The sequence below is a fragment of the Talpa occidentalis genome, unplaced genomic scaffold, assembly GCF_014898055.3.
Source record: "Talpa occidentalis isolate TD23 unplaced genomic scaffold, MPIMG_talOcc4v2.1, whole genome shotgun sequence".
In the NCBI taxonomy this organism is placed as follows: domain Eukaryota; kingdom Metazoa; phylum Chordata; class Mammalia; order Eulipotyphla; family Talpidae; genus Talpa; species Talpa occidentalis.
The window spans coordinates 40,777,537-40,797,110 of record NW_026555331.1 but is presented as its reverse complement, the minus strand read 5'-3'; the positions used below and the strand labels follow the sequence as shown (position 1 = coordinate 40,797,110).

The 19,574-nt window shown below is 34.8% G+C and overlaps 1 protein-coding gene across 2 annotated transcripts in view; it reads right to left on the bottom strand.

Moving 5' to 3' along the window:
* The window catches only part of CNGB3 (cyclic nucleotide gated channel subunit beta 3), a 206,322-nt gene that overhangs the window by 93,945 nt on the left and 92,803 nt on the right, over positions 1 to 19,574 (bottom strand). For both annotated transcript variants that reach the window (XM_054692121.1, XM_054692120.1), the window contains one exon: positions 12,390 to 12,516. In XM_054692121.1, coding sequence (XP_054548096.1) covers positions 12,390 to 12,516 — 127 coding nt within the window. The remainder of the gene's footprint in view (positions 1 to 12,389; positions 12,517 to 19,574) is intronic.

Below are 19,574 nucleotides of genomic sequence, written 5' to 3'. Positions count from 1 at the left end.
CCTGGGGGGAAGCAAAACCTTTCTCCAATTAACTTCGCCCTGAATAGAAGGCTTACTGTGTCCCACAGCCTGGTGCTTTTGTTAAGTGGACTGATGCCTACTGAGGTCCAGAGTTAAACCATTGTTTTCCTTTCATTTGACTCTTAAATCATGCCCTAGATTCTAGAGGTGAACAACTAGTGTAATCACCCTGATTACAGTGTTTCTCCAAATCTGGTTATCACATGAGTCATTAGAATGATTGTTGCTGAAACCAACAACTGCAGAGAGGAAACCAAATGCATAACTTCTTCTTATACTTGTGGAATCAGTTAAAGCATAAGGGTTCAATTTTGTTCTTGACCCCAAATAGCTTAAAAGCACATTAAATTGTGAATTTTCTATGAGCCATTGTAAAAGACTTGGTGGCATTTGTGATAAAAAAAATATTGTGAAATCAGAAATGAAGCTTGAGCAAATATATTCATGGAAGAAGTTGGTGGAGAGTTATTTACTTAAGAGAAATTAGTCTGACAATACTATAAATTTAAACATTTTAGAATGAAATCACAAACTTATAGGGAAAACAATTTCCATCCAAATTATTTAATTTGGAAATCCCATTCAATCACTCATTCATTCAGCATTTGTTTATTGTAGGCCTACTATATGCCAGGGAGTCTTCTGGGCCTTGGAAATATTGAGAACACAGAAGTAAACACAGTGACTCTCAAGTATACTACATTATTGTAGGGAGATATGGACATTATAGATATTTAAAATATACAAAATGGCAGGAGATGATAAATGCCACAACAGAAAAATCAGGGTAGCTGAGATAATGAAAGGGACTGGCATTTTCCATATAGTGGTCAGGGAAGGGACCTCCAATAGAGTGTTATCTGAGCAGGGATTTTGAAAGATCTGAGGGAGGAAGTTATGTAGCTAAGGAAATATTGTTCTAGTGTGGCCAGGACAGAGTGAGGAGGTGAGACTGGTGGCTTTTAAAGTCAGGGCAGCAGTGGGGAATTTGGGAAGGTAGATAATGTTGGGCCCTGTGTGCCATTGTGAGGCTTTCAGCTTCTAACAATCATGAGATTAGAAGGCATTGGAGAATCTGGAGGGGAAAGGAATGATTCACATTTTAACATGATCATCTGAGTTGCTCTGTTGAACATAAACCACAGAGGGCAAAGAATGGAAGCAAGGTGACCAGTATGGAGGTAATTATGATAGCTATTTAAGAGATGATAGATTAGCATAGTAGTGGCAGAAGGCTGAATGATAAGATTCTAAATATAGCCCCAAGAAAAGGCCTTTAAAAATTGCTATTGAATTGATTGAGCTATATGAGAGAAAGAACAGGGTGAATTTTGGCTTGAACAAATAGAAGAAGGAATACATTAACTTCAGGAACACTGCAGAAGGAGAATATTTGGAGTATGTGAGGCACATTAAGAGTTGATTTTGGATGTATATATTTTGACATGTCTAAGAAAGCCCTAAGAGGCGATACTAAGTACATGATTAATAATTTAAGTTGGTATTCTGGAAGACATCTGGACTGGAGATATAAATTTGGGAGTCATCAGGGTGTCAATATTGCTTAAAGTCATAAGACTGGATAAAAGCATGTGCTAAGAGAATGTAGGTAGAAAAGGGGTCTGAAGATTGTATTTGGGCCTGTCAAAGTTTAGAAGCTGGGAGATGAAAAGAAACCAATAAACATCTAGGAAGAGTGGCTAGTGAGTTAGGTCATGAATCAGATAGAGTAGTATCTGGGAAGCCACATGAAAATATTGTTCAAAGAGGAAGTGGGGGATCAACTGTTGATTGCTGCTGAGAGGTGGAAAAAAATCAGAACTGAGGATTGTCCATGTGCTCTGCATGGTAGAGGCATTGTTGACTTTGGAAAAAGTACACAAAACCAACAAAAGTTTTTATAAAAGTAGCTACAAACTGGTGGAATGAAGGGATAAAATCCTGGCTGAAACAGGTTTAGGACAACATATAAAGAGAACAAAAATTGAATATCCATTTGAGGTGAAATTATAAAATATGTTAGATATGTTAAATATATATAAAATGTTATCTATATAATGTTATATATAAAATATGTTATAAAAGGGAGCATAAAAATGAGATAATGGCTGGCAATTTATGTGGAACTAAGGGAGATGTCTTGCTGCTGTTGTTTAAATGTGAGAAATGCAATAGGATAGTTTCATGCCTATAGAAAAGATCCGACAGAGAGAAAAATTTAAATGTTGCAGCGGAGAAAAGGAACACGTGAAGTCAGTGATTAGGTGAGAGGGGATGAGCACAACAGTGAGAAAGTAGGCTTTAGACACAATAGGTTCAACCCATATTGTAGGAATAAAGGCTGATTAAATGGGTATAGACACAGGGCCTCCCTGATGGCGCAGCGGGTTGAGCGCAGCACTGTGAAGCTGTCCGGAGATACCCACATGGTCCAGCAGACCTCTCCTGTCTTGCCGGCTGCTCCCCTCAGCAGTGTTTTCGGTCTGTCTGCCTGTTCTGTTCCCCAATCTGTCTCTGGTGAATCCTCTCACTCTCCCGTGCCTCTGGCCTGTACACCAGTTCTTGAATAAATAAATCTTAAAAAAAAAAAGGTATAGACACAGACAAGTGGTACACTTGGTGATGGAAACATTTGAAGCTTCTCTTTTTTTGCCATGTTCAATGTCATATCCAAGTTCGGGAATGTCTCTTCTAATTGCTCCTGTTTTTATCAAGTCGTCTCTTTGCTGCATTTCCCTAAGAGCACAGTTGTTACTCTACTGTTTTTCAATGTCTTACGATTAGCAATGTATGGCTGGGCTCAAATAGTCCTGCTTCTCTCAGCTGGGAGCCTATATAAGGCATCCACTGTGAACAGTTCCAGATGAACAATTATAATGAAATTAATCATTAGGTAGGGTTGAAGCAATTTAACTAGCCCATTGTTGGCTTATAAACTAGTTGCTAACTACAACTTTTCTCAGCATAATAAAGGTGAAATTTATTCGCATGGAACTACTAGACATTTAAACTCTCAATTTTATCACATTATACAAGCTTTCCAGTTATCATGGAATACTGGAAGAGGGTAACAATAAATGAAAATTTTATCTTCCATATAATGGAAGAACTGTCAAGACATTAAATGACTAGTGGAAACAGTCATGTTCGAAAAGGTTCCCACATGAGAACAATATTTAAGCCCAAGACTATTCTCATTGCATTTCTATCAGAAACTCAAAATATATGTATGTATTTCATTTTGTGATTCCATTTTAAGATCTACATGGAACACAATAAAATATATAATATTTTATTCACAAAGTGGTTGCTTATCTTTGATTGTGTATAATAAGTGCCAAACCCTGTGTGAAACATTTGAGATAAAATTGTCAACCCTTATGGCAATTGCTTCACTCTAGCAAGTGAGTAATTCCCCATACGTTTATTTTCTAGTTTGTCTAAACATTCTAGTCCCCTTTTTGCTCAAAAAACAGAGAAGAGAGTGTATGGATATCTGATAAATTTCCACTCTCCATCCTGACCCTCATAGGTCAACTTACTCTGAGGTTACTTACAGGGTTTCTTCTTTCAAATTATCTGCATAGCATTTCGCTAGATTCATGAAAATCTATATGCTGCAATTCAATATGCTGGTTTTGTAATTTCCTATGCCTGAAATTGTCTCTTCCTGGGCGGAAATATATTTCTTTTCTTTCCTAAATGACTTAATTCTTTTGTCTGTTACTGTCATCAGGAAAGGAGGTATCTTTCTTTCCCATCCCTACTCATTTGTCTCATCATACTCTTGTCTCTGATGCCTATTCTAGGCAGGCCGATCATTTCCACTTGAGAGGGGTTAAAGATTTTAAGAAATATAGTGAGTCACCCATTGTTTCAAAATGGAGAGCTTTCATTTTACCTATATTAACCAGATCTTCCAGCCTCCAATAATTACCTTTCAAATAGAGTTAACCAAATCCCTTTTCTATACTCTTGATATAGATGCATATTTGGACTATTATGAAAGCATTAAAGAGATTGGCTACACAACTTCTACTTACCTGGAAGATTGCTTATTGAACATTTAAAATTTCTAGAAGAAAATATTTAAAAAACTATAATATAAACCAAAATACTAAATATTAAAAAAAAACAACTAATACTGGAAGGAAATGCAACAAAATTATTAATTAACATGCACAAAAATGACATCACTAAGATGGTGATAGAGAAGGTTCCTGCTTCATTTCTAAGAGGAATGTCTGACATTCAACAGGAGGGAAACTGGTAGCAAACAGAATGTCTGGTCTTAGGTCTGGGGCCATGAGAGCAGTTTTGTGGTGTCACACACATGAACCTCACTGTGCCCTGTAGATTGTGACAACTGCTGGATCACCCATGCCCCTCCCTTTCTGCACTGACACAGCAACTGCAAATATAGACCTCAGTTCCTATAGAAGCCAGCAGAGGCAAAATAAAAAATCAAATCAAGTAAAGCCACAGTAGCACTAAACGGGAAAAGTAAGAGAAGTTCAGATCTCTAAGTTGCTTATCCATATATTTAATACAAACTGGGAAATTTAAAGCAGCAAACTAGACAAAAAATATAACATGTAGCAACTTGACATGTCAAAGAAATATGACATCACAAGGAGAGCACGACTCTCCAAAATCCAGCCACAAATACAGAGAAAATTATAACTCACTATAATATATAAAGATTATATAAAGATTATATCTTACTATCAGATAGAGTTAATATAGAATAATAAAGAATATATGCTATAATAATAATATATATATTATAATATATATAATAATATATGCTATAATAAAGAAACAAAGAGATAGAAGGAAAACTCAGGAAGACAAATCCTTAAGGAAGACGTAAAATTACTACTATTTCAAATATTTTAGAAAAATATTTTAGAAAAAGCTCTTATAAATGATAAATGAATACAGTAAAGTGTCAAGTCAATACACAAAAATCTGTTGTATTTCTATATGCAAATAATTACCTATCAGAAATAGATATCAAGAAAACAATCCATTTACAATTACATAAAAAATTAAGTACCTCTAAATAAATTTAATCAACAAAATTGAAGACGTGTACAAGGAAAACTATTAGACATCATTAAAAGCAATAGAGAACACAAAGAGATGTAAAGGTATTTCTGTGCTCATATATTGGACGCTCAACGTCATGAAAATGGCTGTATGACCTACAGTGATATGCAGTTTTAATACAATCCCCATAAAAATGCCAAATAAATAGAGAAACTAAAACAAGAAATTAATAAATTTACTTGGAACTACAAAGGACTCTGAATTTCAAAAACACTCCTGAGAATAAAGACCAAAAATGGAGGCATAACACCCTCCAACTTCAAATTATACTAAAAATTGGTAGTAATTAAGATAGTTTGGTATTGGAATTAAAATAGACATACAGTTCAATGAAACAGAATTGAGCCAGAAATGAAACCATACACATGTGAACAACTATTTTATGACAAAGGAGCAAGAACTTAGAATAAAATAAGAAGAGTCTCTTCAATAAATGGTGCTGGGAAAAATGGACATTCACATGGAAAAGAGTGCAGTTGGACCACTATCTAACAATATATGCAAATTAATAAATTTTGACTAAAGACTTGGATGTAAGACATAAACCATAAAACCATAAAAAATGTGTAAATAAACAAAGGCAATATGCTCGTTGACATCAACCTTATAGATATATTTGGGGACTCCACTCCAATGGCAAGGGAAACAAAAGCAAAGATAAATAAATGGTACTAGATCAAACTAGAAAGCTTTGCACAGAAAAAGAATCTTGGAGAAAACAAGGTCTTACTGAATAGGAGAAGGTATTTGCACATTTATGTTTAACGAGGGGTTAATATCCAAAATATACAGAGAATGCACACTCCTTCAAATGTATGTTACCACACTATACACACTACCAAAGTACCAATAATCTTCCACTATAGGGCAACGTAGTCCATCGAGCTTTTCCCTACTCTGCTCCCTACTCCCCAATCTATCTTTCTGGAAGCTTCAGTTATGCAATTGGATTTATAGTATCTATTTTGTCCCTTTGTTTTGTTTCTTTTTTTTAAATATTTTATTTTATATAATTCTTACATCATTTTTCATCTTTGCACAATGAATGCATTTTCATTTTGGTTATATTCCCCATACAATTGCACCCCCCCCCCTTATTTTGACTCTTTATATTCTACATGAGTGAAACCAATAACTGGGATTTGCCTTTTCCCTTTTCACTTATTTTGTTTATCACGATCCCCTCTAGTTTCATCCATACTGTTTCAAGTGACAAAATTTCATCTTTTTTTGTTTTTTTTGTATAACCAATGGTATTCCATTTGTATATATACCACATCATTTTTTTCCACTCAAATGTCAGTGAGCACTTAGGTTGTCAAATTGAAGTATTTTAAAGACCTTTTTAGTCTCACTTTTTTTTCAAACTACGGATGTCATAAGAATTCTAGTTCCATATCTATTTGAATATTGGTTCATGGTTAAGAATTCCTTTTCTTGCCTGCCTTTGCCGCTTCTCTCCTTTCATATTCTTTTCCTTCCGTTCTCCCTTCCTTTCCTCTTCTTTCCCCCTTTTCAAATTTCTTTTCCTTTTTCCCACAGAGTCAAAATAAAGATAAGTATTATTCCCATTATTTCTATCTGGGGGATGGTTTACTTTCCAATGGGTTGCTGTAGGGAAACTCAGTTTTATAGAGGAGTCTCCATCCAGTTCATTTACCCAGTTTAATCCCAGTTATTGTCTCATTGGTGATGTTTTAGCTCAGGTTTAGGCCATAATTTTGGAATGGATCCTCAGAGTAAACACCAGTTCTTGAAGCTTTCTAAAACCAGAATTTATTTTCACCAACTCTGGCACATTCAAATGCAGGTTTTATATTTTATGTAGCATTTTAAATTATGTTCTCACCAAAGAATTTTCTACAAATGTTTAGTCTGCCACATTACTAGAAATAGAAGTTAGCAATCATTATTTTAAAATAATTGCCAATCTGTTGTTAAAAGTGTTTGTGATGCCTAATTATAAAAACATTGCTCTCCATTGGGGGATATTTTAATTTGGGGCTAAAAGAAATAGTGCATTAATCTTATTAAGCATTCCACAGTACAGGAAAATGTGTAGCTGACTTCCTATTTTTTTATAAGCTTATAAATTATTGACTTATAAACTTTATCTTATATTTGTAAACTTGAGGGCTGACATACCTTTTGTATTTCAACTATAAAGTGACATGGATTTTTAAGCATCTTTACTGGAGTGATTCTTGCTTCTTCTAGCGACAAGACAATAAATGTATTTATGAGTGCTGATAAGATTCTGAATTCTATTCTGCTATCATTGTTCCTGCTGTGAAATGATTGCCTATTTTAAAACTACCCCAAATAGAGACTGATTGCTACTATGAACAAAGAAGACTATTCATAGAAATAACCTTCCTTCTTGTCATTATGAGTAGCAATGGAGACGTAGAGCCATACAACATATACTATACTGTAAAAGTCAGTCCTCAGTGTACTCCGGTCATGGGCACTAAACGTTTCACTCACTTGCATGTTCATCATTTGGCCACTTAACCTTTCAGCCTTCAATTCTGTCTCTTTTTCCAGACACAGCTATTTGACGTTTCCAGGCAAAACACATCTTCTTTTCTTGCTATTCATTAGTGTCCATCAAAATATACTTTTTTATATAAAAAAATAAGAATGTGCTGAGATGGAATGCCAGAAACAGGCTGTTTTTCTTGGTAATAGACAAATGGCACCAATGGGACTTTCCAAGGGTGGACCCCATGTCTTTTAGAAGCGAAGTGATTCATTTGACAAGATAATGAATTGCTTGCTTTTCTTGGGGGGAAGATTTGCAAAGAATTTCTTTTTGATGCATAGGCAATTTAGAAAATGTTGTGAAAGGATATGAAAAGAAAGAATAAAGGAAGTAGGCTAGTTTATTACAAATAGATTCCAGTTGGAAATGTGAACACGCAATACTTGAATATCTTAGGAAAAAAATCTCCTCTAGGGCTGATTTGTATTCAAGATAAATATTATTACCATGGCTAGAAAATTAGTTTTACACTCTATTTAGAATCTTATTGAGGTTTGGATTAAAAAATCAAATCAAATAAAAAAGTTGTTTTATGAAATTCATATCTCATAATAATCTAAACTTTATTCACTTCTTTTTGTGGTCATAAAAATAGTCATAATAGGTGAATCTGACTTAAATATATATCCACACTCTTATCCTTACCAAACAATATTTGAGACAAAGACATATTTTATAAACAGCATACCCAACTTTGTAAAGAGTTATCCTTAGACATTCTGTCCTATGGCAAGATGAAGGTCATTATGTATATGCTCAAAGTACAGGTGTTCTATCTTAAAGGGTTTTGGGACTGAGCTGAGTGTCTCAATTCAGACTGACAAAGTGTTATAGAAGGGGAGGCATATAGACGAGGGAAATATTTTTCTCACAGTTCTGGAGTTTGGAAGTCTGATATCAGTGTGCCGGTATAGTTGGGTTCTGGAGAGAGCCCTCTTCTTGTTTGCAGGCATTGTGGAAAGTGGTCAAATGGGCTTTCTATGGTTCCTTTTATAAGGTCACTACTTCTATTTGTGTGGGCTTGATCCTTCTGATCTAAATACCTCTTAAAAGTTCCATCCTTTAATATCATCACTTTGGGGGATAGGGCTTCAACATATGAATTTTGAGAGGACATTATTTCATGAAAGGTTGGGGGACAGTTTGAAATGTTGAGAAAAGACTGCATTTTAGCACCAGTAAACAATAGTTTGTACTATTTTAATTTCCTATGTAAATAGTCCAAATGATAAGATGGTTAATCTTATCTGTCAACTTGACTGGGTCAGAGGGTGCCCAGCTATTTGGCTGAATGTTTTTTGGTTGCATTTGTGAGGGTGTTTTGGGTGATACTACCATTTGAATCTGTAGAGTGAATAAAACAGATTATGCTCTTGATGTAGGTGACTCATCTTATTAGTTGAAGACTGAATAGAACAAAAAAGCTGACACTTCTCTCCCGCTTGACTGAGCTGGAACATAATCTTTTCCTGCTTTGGGACATACCTGAAACATCGATTCTTCTTGGGTCACAGTCTCCCCTCTTTCAGACTGGAACTACAGAACAAATTCTGTTCTCAGGCCTTTGGACTCAGATTGGAGCAAAACCATACCTACCCTGGGTCTCCAACTCACTGACTGGAATCTTGGGATGTCTCAGACTCCGAGATCATGTGAACTAATTCTTCATAAGAAATCTTCCTTATCAGAGGAATTTAGGGGAACCAAGTAAGACATCAGTTTAAAAAAATAATAACAGTACAAAATATAACAAAACGAAAACAGACAATTATAAATCAGAGAACTCCTGCAGGGGAGGAGGAGGGAGAGGGATCAGAGGGATGGAGGTAGGAGTACAGGGGTCTGTGGGGATGGTGCATGGGTGCATTGGGGAAGGAAATTAGACACCTGGGGGGAGCAAATATTGTTTAAAAATGAACAGTGATATAAAAAATAAGTAAAAAAAGAAATCTTCCTTATCAAATTCTTTATAATAAATCTTATATCTCTGTATGTACACATATGTGTATATGTATGTTTGTTATTGGTACTCTTAGTATCCACCCCTGCCCATCTTCTAAATGGACAGAAATTATAAGCATAATTAGTGATATAAAACTATACTTCTCACAGAGACAGCAAAATCCACTACATGTATTCCCCTCAATACTTATTGATTAGCCTAGACACATAATCCATTATCAGCCTGGGGCTTAGACCAGAGGATAAATACACTTAGAATAAGAAACCCAATTTAAAATTTTATTTATTAATAATCTAAATTTTTCCATATTCAAAAAATTAAAGTGATTGTTATACACAATATCTATATTTTGTGTCTACAATCAATCAAATCCTTAATGCTTTTCTAGCATTAAGAATTAAGCCCAAGATTAAAGTTGTTGATTTTCATTAATGACAGATACCAAAATGATCTTTACTCATTGACAGCACTGTAAAATAGCACTGCTAACAGGAATTTATTTTGTCTTTGATATTTCTTTAGTGATATATAAAAATTCTGCTCTCTAGGATTCTAGATGTGACCACTGATGTACATGAAATTAAAACAGTAAGTCTTTCATGGTACTGGAACATTAGAGTTTCCATTAATATTAGTCAAAAGTGATGATGGACTTCCATTAACCCTTTTAAGTTGCTCCTTCGGTACAGTTAGTTTTCACTGAATCCTGAGAAGTGTGGCCACTCATATAATAACAAAACAACTACTTGGGCCTAGTAGGTTTGTCAATAATTCTCAAGCCATTTTGCTGTCTAGGTTGCAAAAAGAATAATTATTATTTTCAGAGCAAAATCAATTCACTGGTATAGAGACTAAAATAAGCTTGGTATGGTAGGAATGGAGAGATGGGAAAGTAGGGCAGAGGACAAAGTAAAAACAGATGGGAAACAGCAGATAGGCCTTAAATGTCATGTCAAGGAGTTTTGTGATTTTGAGCTATACTGATTAATTAATTAATTGATAGGCTTTAATTTTTATAATTCAGGTGAGTTAGAGTACTAAGGAATGGAAATGGGTTAAGAAGATTATATCACAGGCCTCCCCTGGTGGCGCAGCGGTTAAGCGCTGGACTGCAAACCCGCAGCTTCTGCAGCGCCGGTTCTATCCCCGGTCTCTGGCAAGGGTCCCACATGGCACGCAGACCTCTCCTGCTGCCCGCTGCTCCCCTCAGCAGTGTGTTTCGTCGGTCTGCCTGTTCTGTTTCCCGCTCTACCTCTCGTGAATTCTCTTACCCTCCCACGCTTCTGACTGTACCCAGTGTTTGTATGAATAAATAAATCTTAAAAAAAAAAAAAAGATTATGTCCCTAAAAATCTTTGTTATGACTTCTTTTTCAGTTATTTGAAAATATTTCTATAACTATTGGTTATTACAAAAAATTAAGATATAGTAGAATAAATGCCATAAAAGCAATTTGTTTAGAAGGTTAAGCTGTTGATTAAATGTAAGTGCTTTAGTGGGAGGGAGGAAAAATTTCCACTTAGGAATTTGAGTCTTTTGCAGTGTAATCTTGGCTGAGCTGACATAATAACTACAGGGTAACTAATTAACCTCTTTGTGCCTTGGCTGCTTATATATGGAGTAAAGATATTAATGATCCAAATAACAGGACTGAATATCATTTTGTAAATACCAAATTTTTATAGAAATAATATAAATAACTACTTACCCTATTTGTAAGATTCTAGTATTCCCCCTCCCTTTAAATATTTTCTTTCTGCCCAAAATGTCAGGTTTAATTTTTGTCAAACCATACTTTTGTGTGTGTGTGTGTGTTAGAGTGAGCTTTTGTTGATTTTCACATACAGTCAAATTTTTGTTTACTGAAAATGTGCTCTTTTTAATGTTTATTGTTCAATCTGCAGTATAGTGGATCTTGGATAAACACCCTTCTTTCTACTGGTAGCACATGGTTTAAAACACCGGATGAAATGCTCAGAGAGAAGAGGGCCTGGAAGCTTGGGGGAGGAATAGATACTTCTACTTCTTTTAAAATAGCAATTCTACTTGCTTGTTAAGGTATAAGAGGATGCTTTTATTATTTCACAAAGTCACTGAAATTACATTGGGCTATTCAAATTGGATCAGCAGACACATAATAACATGCCAAGTAGTGGCAAAATGGAGCTCCTAGTTGGACTTTATTGTGGATTCACTGACTCACATTGTAATCCCCATCACTTTTGTGAAATCTCAAATAATGTTGTGGGGAAGTATCTATAAAACTGTGTTCTTTAAGTGGCTGAAAGGTGACCCATTTCCATAATTACTCTTGGTTATCATGGTGTATGTTCTTTAGCAGATGAAAGGAATAATAATCTTCTGGAACAACAAAGAATCACTATTTCTTTGTGAAGTAGGAGGAGATGCATATATTCTCGTAAATTCCTTGTTAAAACTCCTGTTAGTAAATACATAGGATGTTTCCATGATGATATTAATGGCTCAGATGTGTGAAGGCCGTTTTTGTTGGTGTATTTGGCTTATAGGCAGATGGCTGCCTAGAGATTGTGGTTAGTGGCATGACTGATGGTAAGGGATAATGAACTAAACATAAATGACCTTTTAGCTTAGGTCTAGTTGTCTTGTGTTATGTGATTATTGCATCTCCTGTCTTTTGCTTAATTCAAGTGGCGAATAGGGGTTTGCATTTTTCAGAGCAGACAGAGCAGAATCTCTGACACATATTGTATTTTATTGAATTCTTACCTAATGAGGCCTTCATTCTCAGCTCCCATTTCCTTTTGCTCTGGCACTGTCCCAGTTGATTCCATTAGATTCTGAGGGTCATGGTTTGCAGTCAGATTGCTGAGTGAATTTTTCTTGGGGATTTCATCTATACAAAGGAAACAACATATAGATAGAAGACCATTTACCACTCTTAATAGAGCAATATATGACAATGTGAGCAAGAGATGTTGCTGATTTTTGCTTGAATGGTATTCTCAGGAAGGCCTCCCCTTGGAGTCCTGTTAAGTAAAGTAGGATCTTATGCAGAGTACATTAACCTGCAGATATCTGCAGGTCAATGAAAAATAAACTTGTAACAAAAAAATCACATATTTTATTTCTCTTTAATATTAGCAAAGCTGACATTAATAAGGGTTCATCATTCAAAAGGCATTTTTGGTTCTGTTAAAGTTTTCATAGCTTATGACTGAAATCGATTCATTATAAAATTCATAAAAATAAAATAGCAATAATGACATTGATATTTTAGAATTTTGCATTCTAATTTTTGTGATATCAAATCTTTGTTTTGGTTTTGATAATCTTTATCACTGATATTTTAAGAAACAATGCAAAGCAATATGTACTAGTTTCATTTTCAGTTAAAAAATCATTTTTTCCCTTCAAGTCTACATATATAATTTCCAATTAACATCATGTTAATTGAAAAATTAATTCACCAGTAAATATTTGCATTATAGAACAGAATTTAATGAAAATAATTTACATAATATAAAAAGAAATATAGAAGCAACAAAAGACAATTAACATAATTTCACAGTTATTCATAAGCCACAATTTCTAATTTATTTTTAATTGGATATATCCTGCTTAGAAAATTGAAATCAAACCCAAATCGTTAATCTTATTTTATTGCAATATATTATAATCTATGAAGCTTAAACCAATACAGTATTGAAAATCTGGATTTGCAAAAATGATACATCAGAGGGTGATCACTCACTTTACAAAAGTTTTCACTGTATAAGTCCCTAATATGAAAATTTTATGTACTATCTAAAATCTTTCAGTGTACTAAACTTTTCAAGAACACATTTCAGGAGTAAGAGGAATCATAAAACTAAATCATTATTTACAGTTTTAAAAAGTTTAAGGAACGTCTAGTGAACAAATGGTGTTGGGAAATTTAGACAGCCACATGCAAAAGAATGAAACAAGACCACTATCTCACTGCTTGCAGAAAAATTAATTCAAAGCAGAGCAAAGACTTGGATGAAGCCATAAAATACATAGAAGGAAAAAATACTCCATGACATTGGCTTCAATGATGTCTTTGGGGACTCAACTATAATGATAAGAGAAATAAAAGCAGAAATAAACAAATGGGACTCCATTGAATTAAAAAAAAAAAACCTTCTGCACAGCAAAAGAAACTCTCATGAAAACAAAGAGACATTCTATTGAATGGGAGAATTTTTTTTTTTTTTTTACACATTCTATATCTGGCAAGAGGATAGTATCCAAAATCCAATCAGAACAATGGGCAGAAGATCTAAATAGACACTTTGCAAAGAAGACACACAGATGGTCAACAAGCACATGAAATAATGCTCATTGTCACTTATCATCAGGGAAAGGCAAATCAAAATCACAATGAGCATTACCCATATCAAAAAGCCCAGAAAAAAATATTAGTGAGAGTGTGGAGAGATTGGAACTCTTGTACAATGTTGGGAGGAATGTAGGCTACTGCAAAGCCTATGGGAAAAATATGGAAGTTTCTCAAAATATTAAAAATAGAAACACCATATAATCCCAAAATTCTACTTCTAGGTACCTACCCAAAGAATGTAAAAATACTAATTCAAAGGAATATATGTACTCCTATGCTCACTGCAGCACTATTTACAGTAGCCAATTTTTGGAAACAACCTATGTGCCCAACAACACAAGAGTGGATAAAGAAACTATGGTACATATACACAATGGAATGCCACTTAGCTATAGAAAAGATGAAATACTGCCATCTGCGATAGCATGAATGGAACTGAAGGGGATAATGCAAGTGAAACAAGCCACCAGGAGAAAGACAAATAACAGATAACTTGCCTATATATGGAAAATAAAGAAAAAAGGGAAGGAACGGACAGAAGTGAACGAAAACAAACTCTTGAAATTTGACTGCAAAATTGAGGTTACCTGAAGGAGGATGAGGAAATGTGAAGAAGAGAAGGGGAAAATGGATAATGGAGAAGGAGGATTGAAGTTTTGGAGGTGGGCATGGTGTTACAACATTCATTTGTAGAGGTTTAAAACTACACCCTTAAAACATACACAGTGTGTAAAACATTCCTTCATTAAACATAATCTTTACAAAATGTTAATGAATCAGAAAGCTTAAGTCCATGATTTCCCAAGACAGTTCTCTTCATGTGCATTTTCTATTGACTTTTATTCTATAGTATTGTAGTAATTTTGGCTAGGAAATAGGGGACACAGCAATGTTTCATATGTTTAAATAGAAACCCCTCCAGACTGCCAAATTTACTTGGGATATGAAGAACCTTTGCTATATGTATGTCCCTGAAATTTGTGTCTAAGTGATTATATTGTAGGTGAAATATTGCCATGTATATGGAAACTTACTGGCAATTGAAAGATAGGGTCCTTTTTCTATATGAGCACTTAGTAGGTTTATCAGTATCCAACAGATTTGAGGGAAAATAATGCACTTTCAATATGTCACTTTGTACTATAAGGTACTTGGTAGAAATAAGGCTCCCTTTTCCCTATGTGATAGGATCAAGTTTTCCTATTTCTCTTTTTCCAATTAAAAACTACATTTTCTGATCTCTGACACTTTACCACATATTGTTGCTTAAAAAAGCAACAGTCGAATCCTTTTTCTGTCTGCAAACACTGAGGTAATTACCATAAGGCAATTTAAAGCAGTGTTCTTAACTTCTGGCCACAAATGTCCAATGCATTCATGGATTGGAACCCTTGAAACTGTGTTTTACAGTCTCCTGGAGAGGAGCTAGGGTTAACATGAGGTCCTCAAGGACTCTGGAGCAAAAAAGAGCTATGAACAAGTTTTGTGCAAATATATTTTTCTAGGGATACCTGCCTCCAAAGGCAAATTAAGATTGAAATAGAGCATGAAATATGTGTTAAAGAATCAGAAAAAAACCTACCTGGATATGAAACAAGGATAATTTGTAAAGCAATATTTCTTAAGAAGCTTTTATTGATTATTTCTTAAAAAGGCCTGTGAATATAAAATGCATCACACACTTCCATTGCTCATTGAAACTAGAGCACATCTATCACACTTGCAGTATTACTTTTCTACTAGTAACAGTTAAATGACCAACTTTTCTGCAATGATTCTTTTCTTCTATTAAGGATTTTTTGTTTATCACTATTCATTTGGACTGAATAACTTTAGTTGATCCTTACACTTTTCTGGGTGTTCTTGAGACATTATCAAGCCCATCTGAAATGACTCTGCTTCTATTTTGACAAGTGTAGCCTGGTTAGAAATTAATTACAGACTAATTTGCTTTGTGAATAAGCCTTTAAATTACAGAATAAACCCTCAATCATAGCTTATTGATGAAGATGAGAAACCAGTTATTGCCCATTCTTAGATTCAAAGCAGAACAGCAACCTTAAAAATACCCATGAGGACTTAAAACAAAGGATCTCCATTGACTCTAGTTAGTTGTGGGTGTCTTTTAGCCAAGCAGCATGTTATTTGTTTGTAGGAACAGATGGTCAGATTGTTTGCATCATCCTCATCATGAAAGAGAAGTCCATAATACATGGCCATTCTTGCTCTGGCATCTGGGTGAAATTTTGTCAACTGCACATTGCACTTCTTCCCATTTTATACATGGAGAGCAGGATCCCCTCTTTTGTAGCTGTGCAAATGAACAGTGTTAAGTCTTTCTGCCAACTTTGCTCTTCATACATCATGTAGCAACTGCCAGGTCTCATCAGTGCACTTGGGTCAAATTCTGCCCTGGAATATGTGCCCATGGCAGATAGTAAAATCTTGAATCAGTGTTCTGATATGGTTGCTTTTATTGAATGTGCAAGAATGAGTATTGAGTTTGCCCTCCACACACCTGGCTGATGCTGTCTGCAGTCTGGCAGCATCTCCAGGCCTCTGTAAAACACTTCCAAACTGCCTGGCCTCCATGTAGCAGCACATCATGGAGAATCATGCAGGTGTGAAACATCTGCTTCCCTCTTCAAGTAAAGAAACAAGTGATGCAGAAAGCTATTAACCTTCCATATTTTATCAGTGGCATTAAATAATTGCTGGAAAAGGAAGAATTCAAAGAAAGAACCCAATCTGGGAATGAAATTGTAAATTAGTGTTGGTTCAATTGACTCATTTTTTGGACAGATATAAAAAGGAGATATGAAAATGCTTTCATTGCTTGAAATGTTGGTGCAGGAGATGATAACATTTAGTTGAATTTCTAACTCTTAAAATATCAAATACATTGTGGGCTCTGCCTCAAAAACAAATCTCTTATTAGATACCAATCATATTTGAGTAGCTAGATGGTAGGTGAATTAATAAAGACTAAGTCTGAATACTTTGATTAGATGCATAAATGATCTACTATTTTCATCTCAATAGACAAATGTTTGGAGTTAAAATAACAACAGTTTTAAGAAGTATATGATTAATAATTATATTATGGCACCCAATCTATTTGAATATATTAATGTTCTTAGAATAGTTTGAATTGTAACACTTTGGTCACACTTGAAATTTTGTTATATCTTTGTAGATTGCCAAATGGTGTGAAGGAAGTTAACAAACATGACAATAATGCATATAAAATGGATCTGAACGAGTGCCCTAAAATACCATAAATTAGAAAACAGGAATAACTTATATTAAGAAGTACTTATATAATTTATAGTAAATCCAAAGAAGGAATCAGAGTAGGTGAGAGTTTGGGAAACTATGCCATATGAGGGACAGTTAAGGGGACTTGAGTTCTTTAGTTAAAGTATTAAAGATTAAGTAGTCAATGAACAGCTACTTTAAATTTTTTGAAGGACAATTACATAGAAAATAGATTTATTCTTACATTCCAGAAAGAAGAAGAGCCACCAGTGAGACTTACAAAACAAGCAAAATCTCAAACATTCCTTCAGTTCAACTTGTCTAACAGTGAAATATAAGTTTTTGCAAGAAAGTAAAGCCCTGTTGCTGAGGGCTTTTGGGTGGAAGGCAAAGCCTTCTCTAAGGGAGGTAGGCAGGGGACTTTGTATCAGGTCAGAGATTAGAGGCTGCTAGTTAGACTAAATGTGCTTAAAGCACTAAAGGAATTTTTATATATAAGCAGATTTTTTTATTTTAAGATCTATCATCTGAGATAAAGAAATGAACAAAATCAGCATATGAAACAGAATACAGATCTATCTAAGATAGTCCTAATAGTGTGGAAGGATAGAGGGATCCTGTCCTCTGGCAATGTCATGCTTGGTTTCAGGGACTTTTTTATTAGAATGAATTCACCTAGAAAATGCATTTTATGTACAGGTATTAAGGAATGTGTTGAGTTACTGGTGCTGGGTACTGAATAGAGAGCTTTAATCCTTACATCACTAATTCTCTGGGTGACTCTGGATAAGTCGCTTTTCTATAACAGTTTCCTCATCCATAAAATGAGAAATACTTTTGTCATGGGGATTTCTGTGAGGATTAGATAAAGATTCCATTTGAGAAGAATGCAATATAAATACAAAATGTTCCACAAGCCAGTCTGGGGTAATTTACCTTTTTTGTAAAAAATATATATTAACTCTTTCAAGTGTACACAGCACTGATATATGGGACATGCAAGGGCTTCTATTTTTCTTAAGAGGGTTTCAGAGATCAGGAATGCAGAATGCAGTTTTCCACAAATCAGCTGTATTCTTTAGCAGAAAGAAACCTAAAAACAGAGTTTGATTTAATGGAATTATGCAAATATATGTAAATCATGCAAACTACAAAAGGACATGGCATTTTTTTCCCAAAAAGGAAAAAACTCACCCTATCCACTTTGGTTAGAGTCTCTTAAATTTTTAGTTTTAAAAATAAGGCAGGTGAAAACTGAGGAATTCTATCAATCAGAGTCTGTTCTTCCATTTGATATATAAAATAGAATATGCTCTCTATACCTGTAATAACTTCTTCCAACTGTCTCCCAACCTCTCTGTCTATTATATTATAAGCAGGGATGGTTCCTGATTATGCACACAGTTGGGCATCTGACCTAAAGAAGGTGTCTGGTCCACAGCTGGCTGGTAACCCAGATGGTGGGAACAATGGTATCTAAGTCAGTCAGCCTGCTCTCTCTGAAATTTGGAGTGGGAAATGAGTAGATGAGTGTGTGAAAGCAGTCCAGAGTAGATATGCAGAGAGAAACATGGCTGCCATAGGAAATATCGCCTTGTTGACTGTGAGCAAGAGACAGGGAAAGCAGTTTCTAGACTTCTCTCCCTCCTCTGAACTGCTTTTCAGTTCGTTATCCACAGGTTTTCTTACTATGAGCCATTTCCACTGAAGGTACCCTGATTGTGTCTCTGTCCTTTGTCAAACCAACATGGTTAGGAATTTACTTCATCATTTCAAACTGGAAAGCACATCATATATATCTTTCTTGACTAAAAAAGATGACTTCACATGCTAAGTTTATTCATTTCTTCTTTTGTTCAGTATCATATCCGTTATTATTTAAAAATATTTCTTATTGTGGGCATAAGAGTGAGGAGGTAATCCTAAACAGGAAGCAGTCTCTCACCAGACACTAACTCTACTGTCAATTTAATCTTGGACTTCTTGGTCTCCAAAACTGAGGAATAAAGGTTTGTTGTTTAAGCCCCACCCTAAGTATTTCTTATTAAGTTCTGTAATTGTCTACCATAGAAGATTATTTCTTTTTTGGATGAAACAGAGGCATATGCCTGAGTAGTTTGATTAAAGGCTTAATTCTTTTTTTTTAAATCTAATTCCCACCTTATCCTTTGATTTATGTATAGGACTGACAGCTATGGGAATGTACCATAACACTAAGAGTAGCCTTAACCTTCCATGCATGTCAATCAAACTGGTGGATATAATATAGGAAGCCTTTACTGATTCTTATAAATTAAATTTAAGTAGATAGTCTGGCTATTTTCCTATTCCAT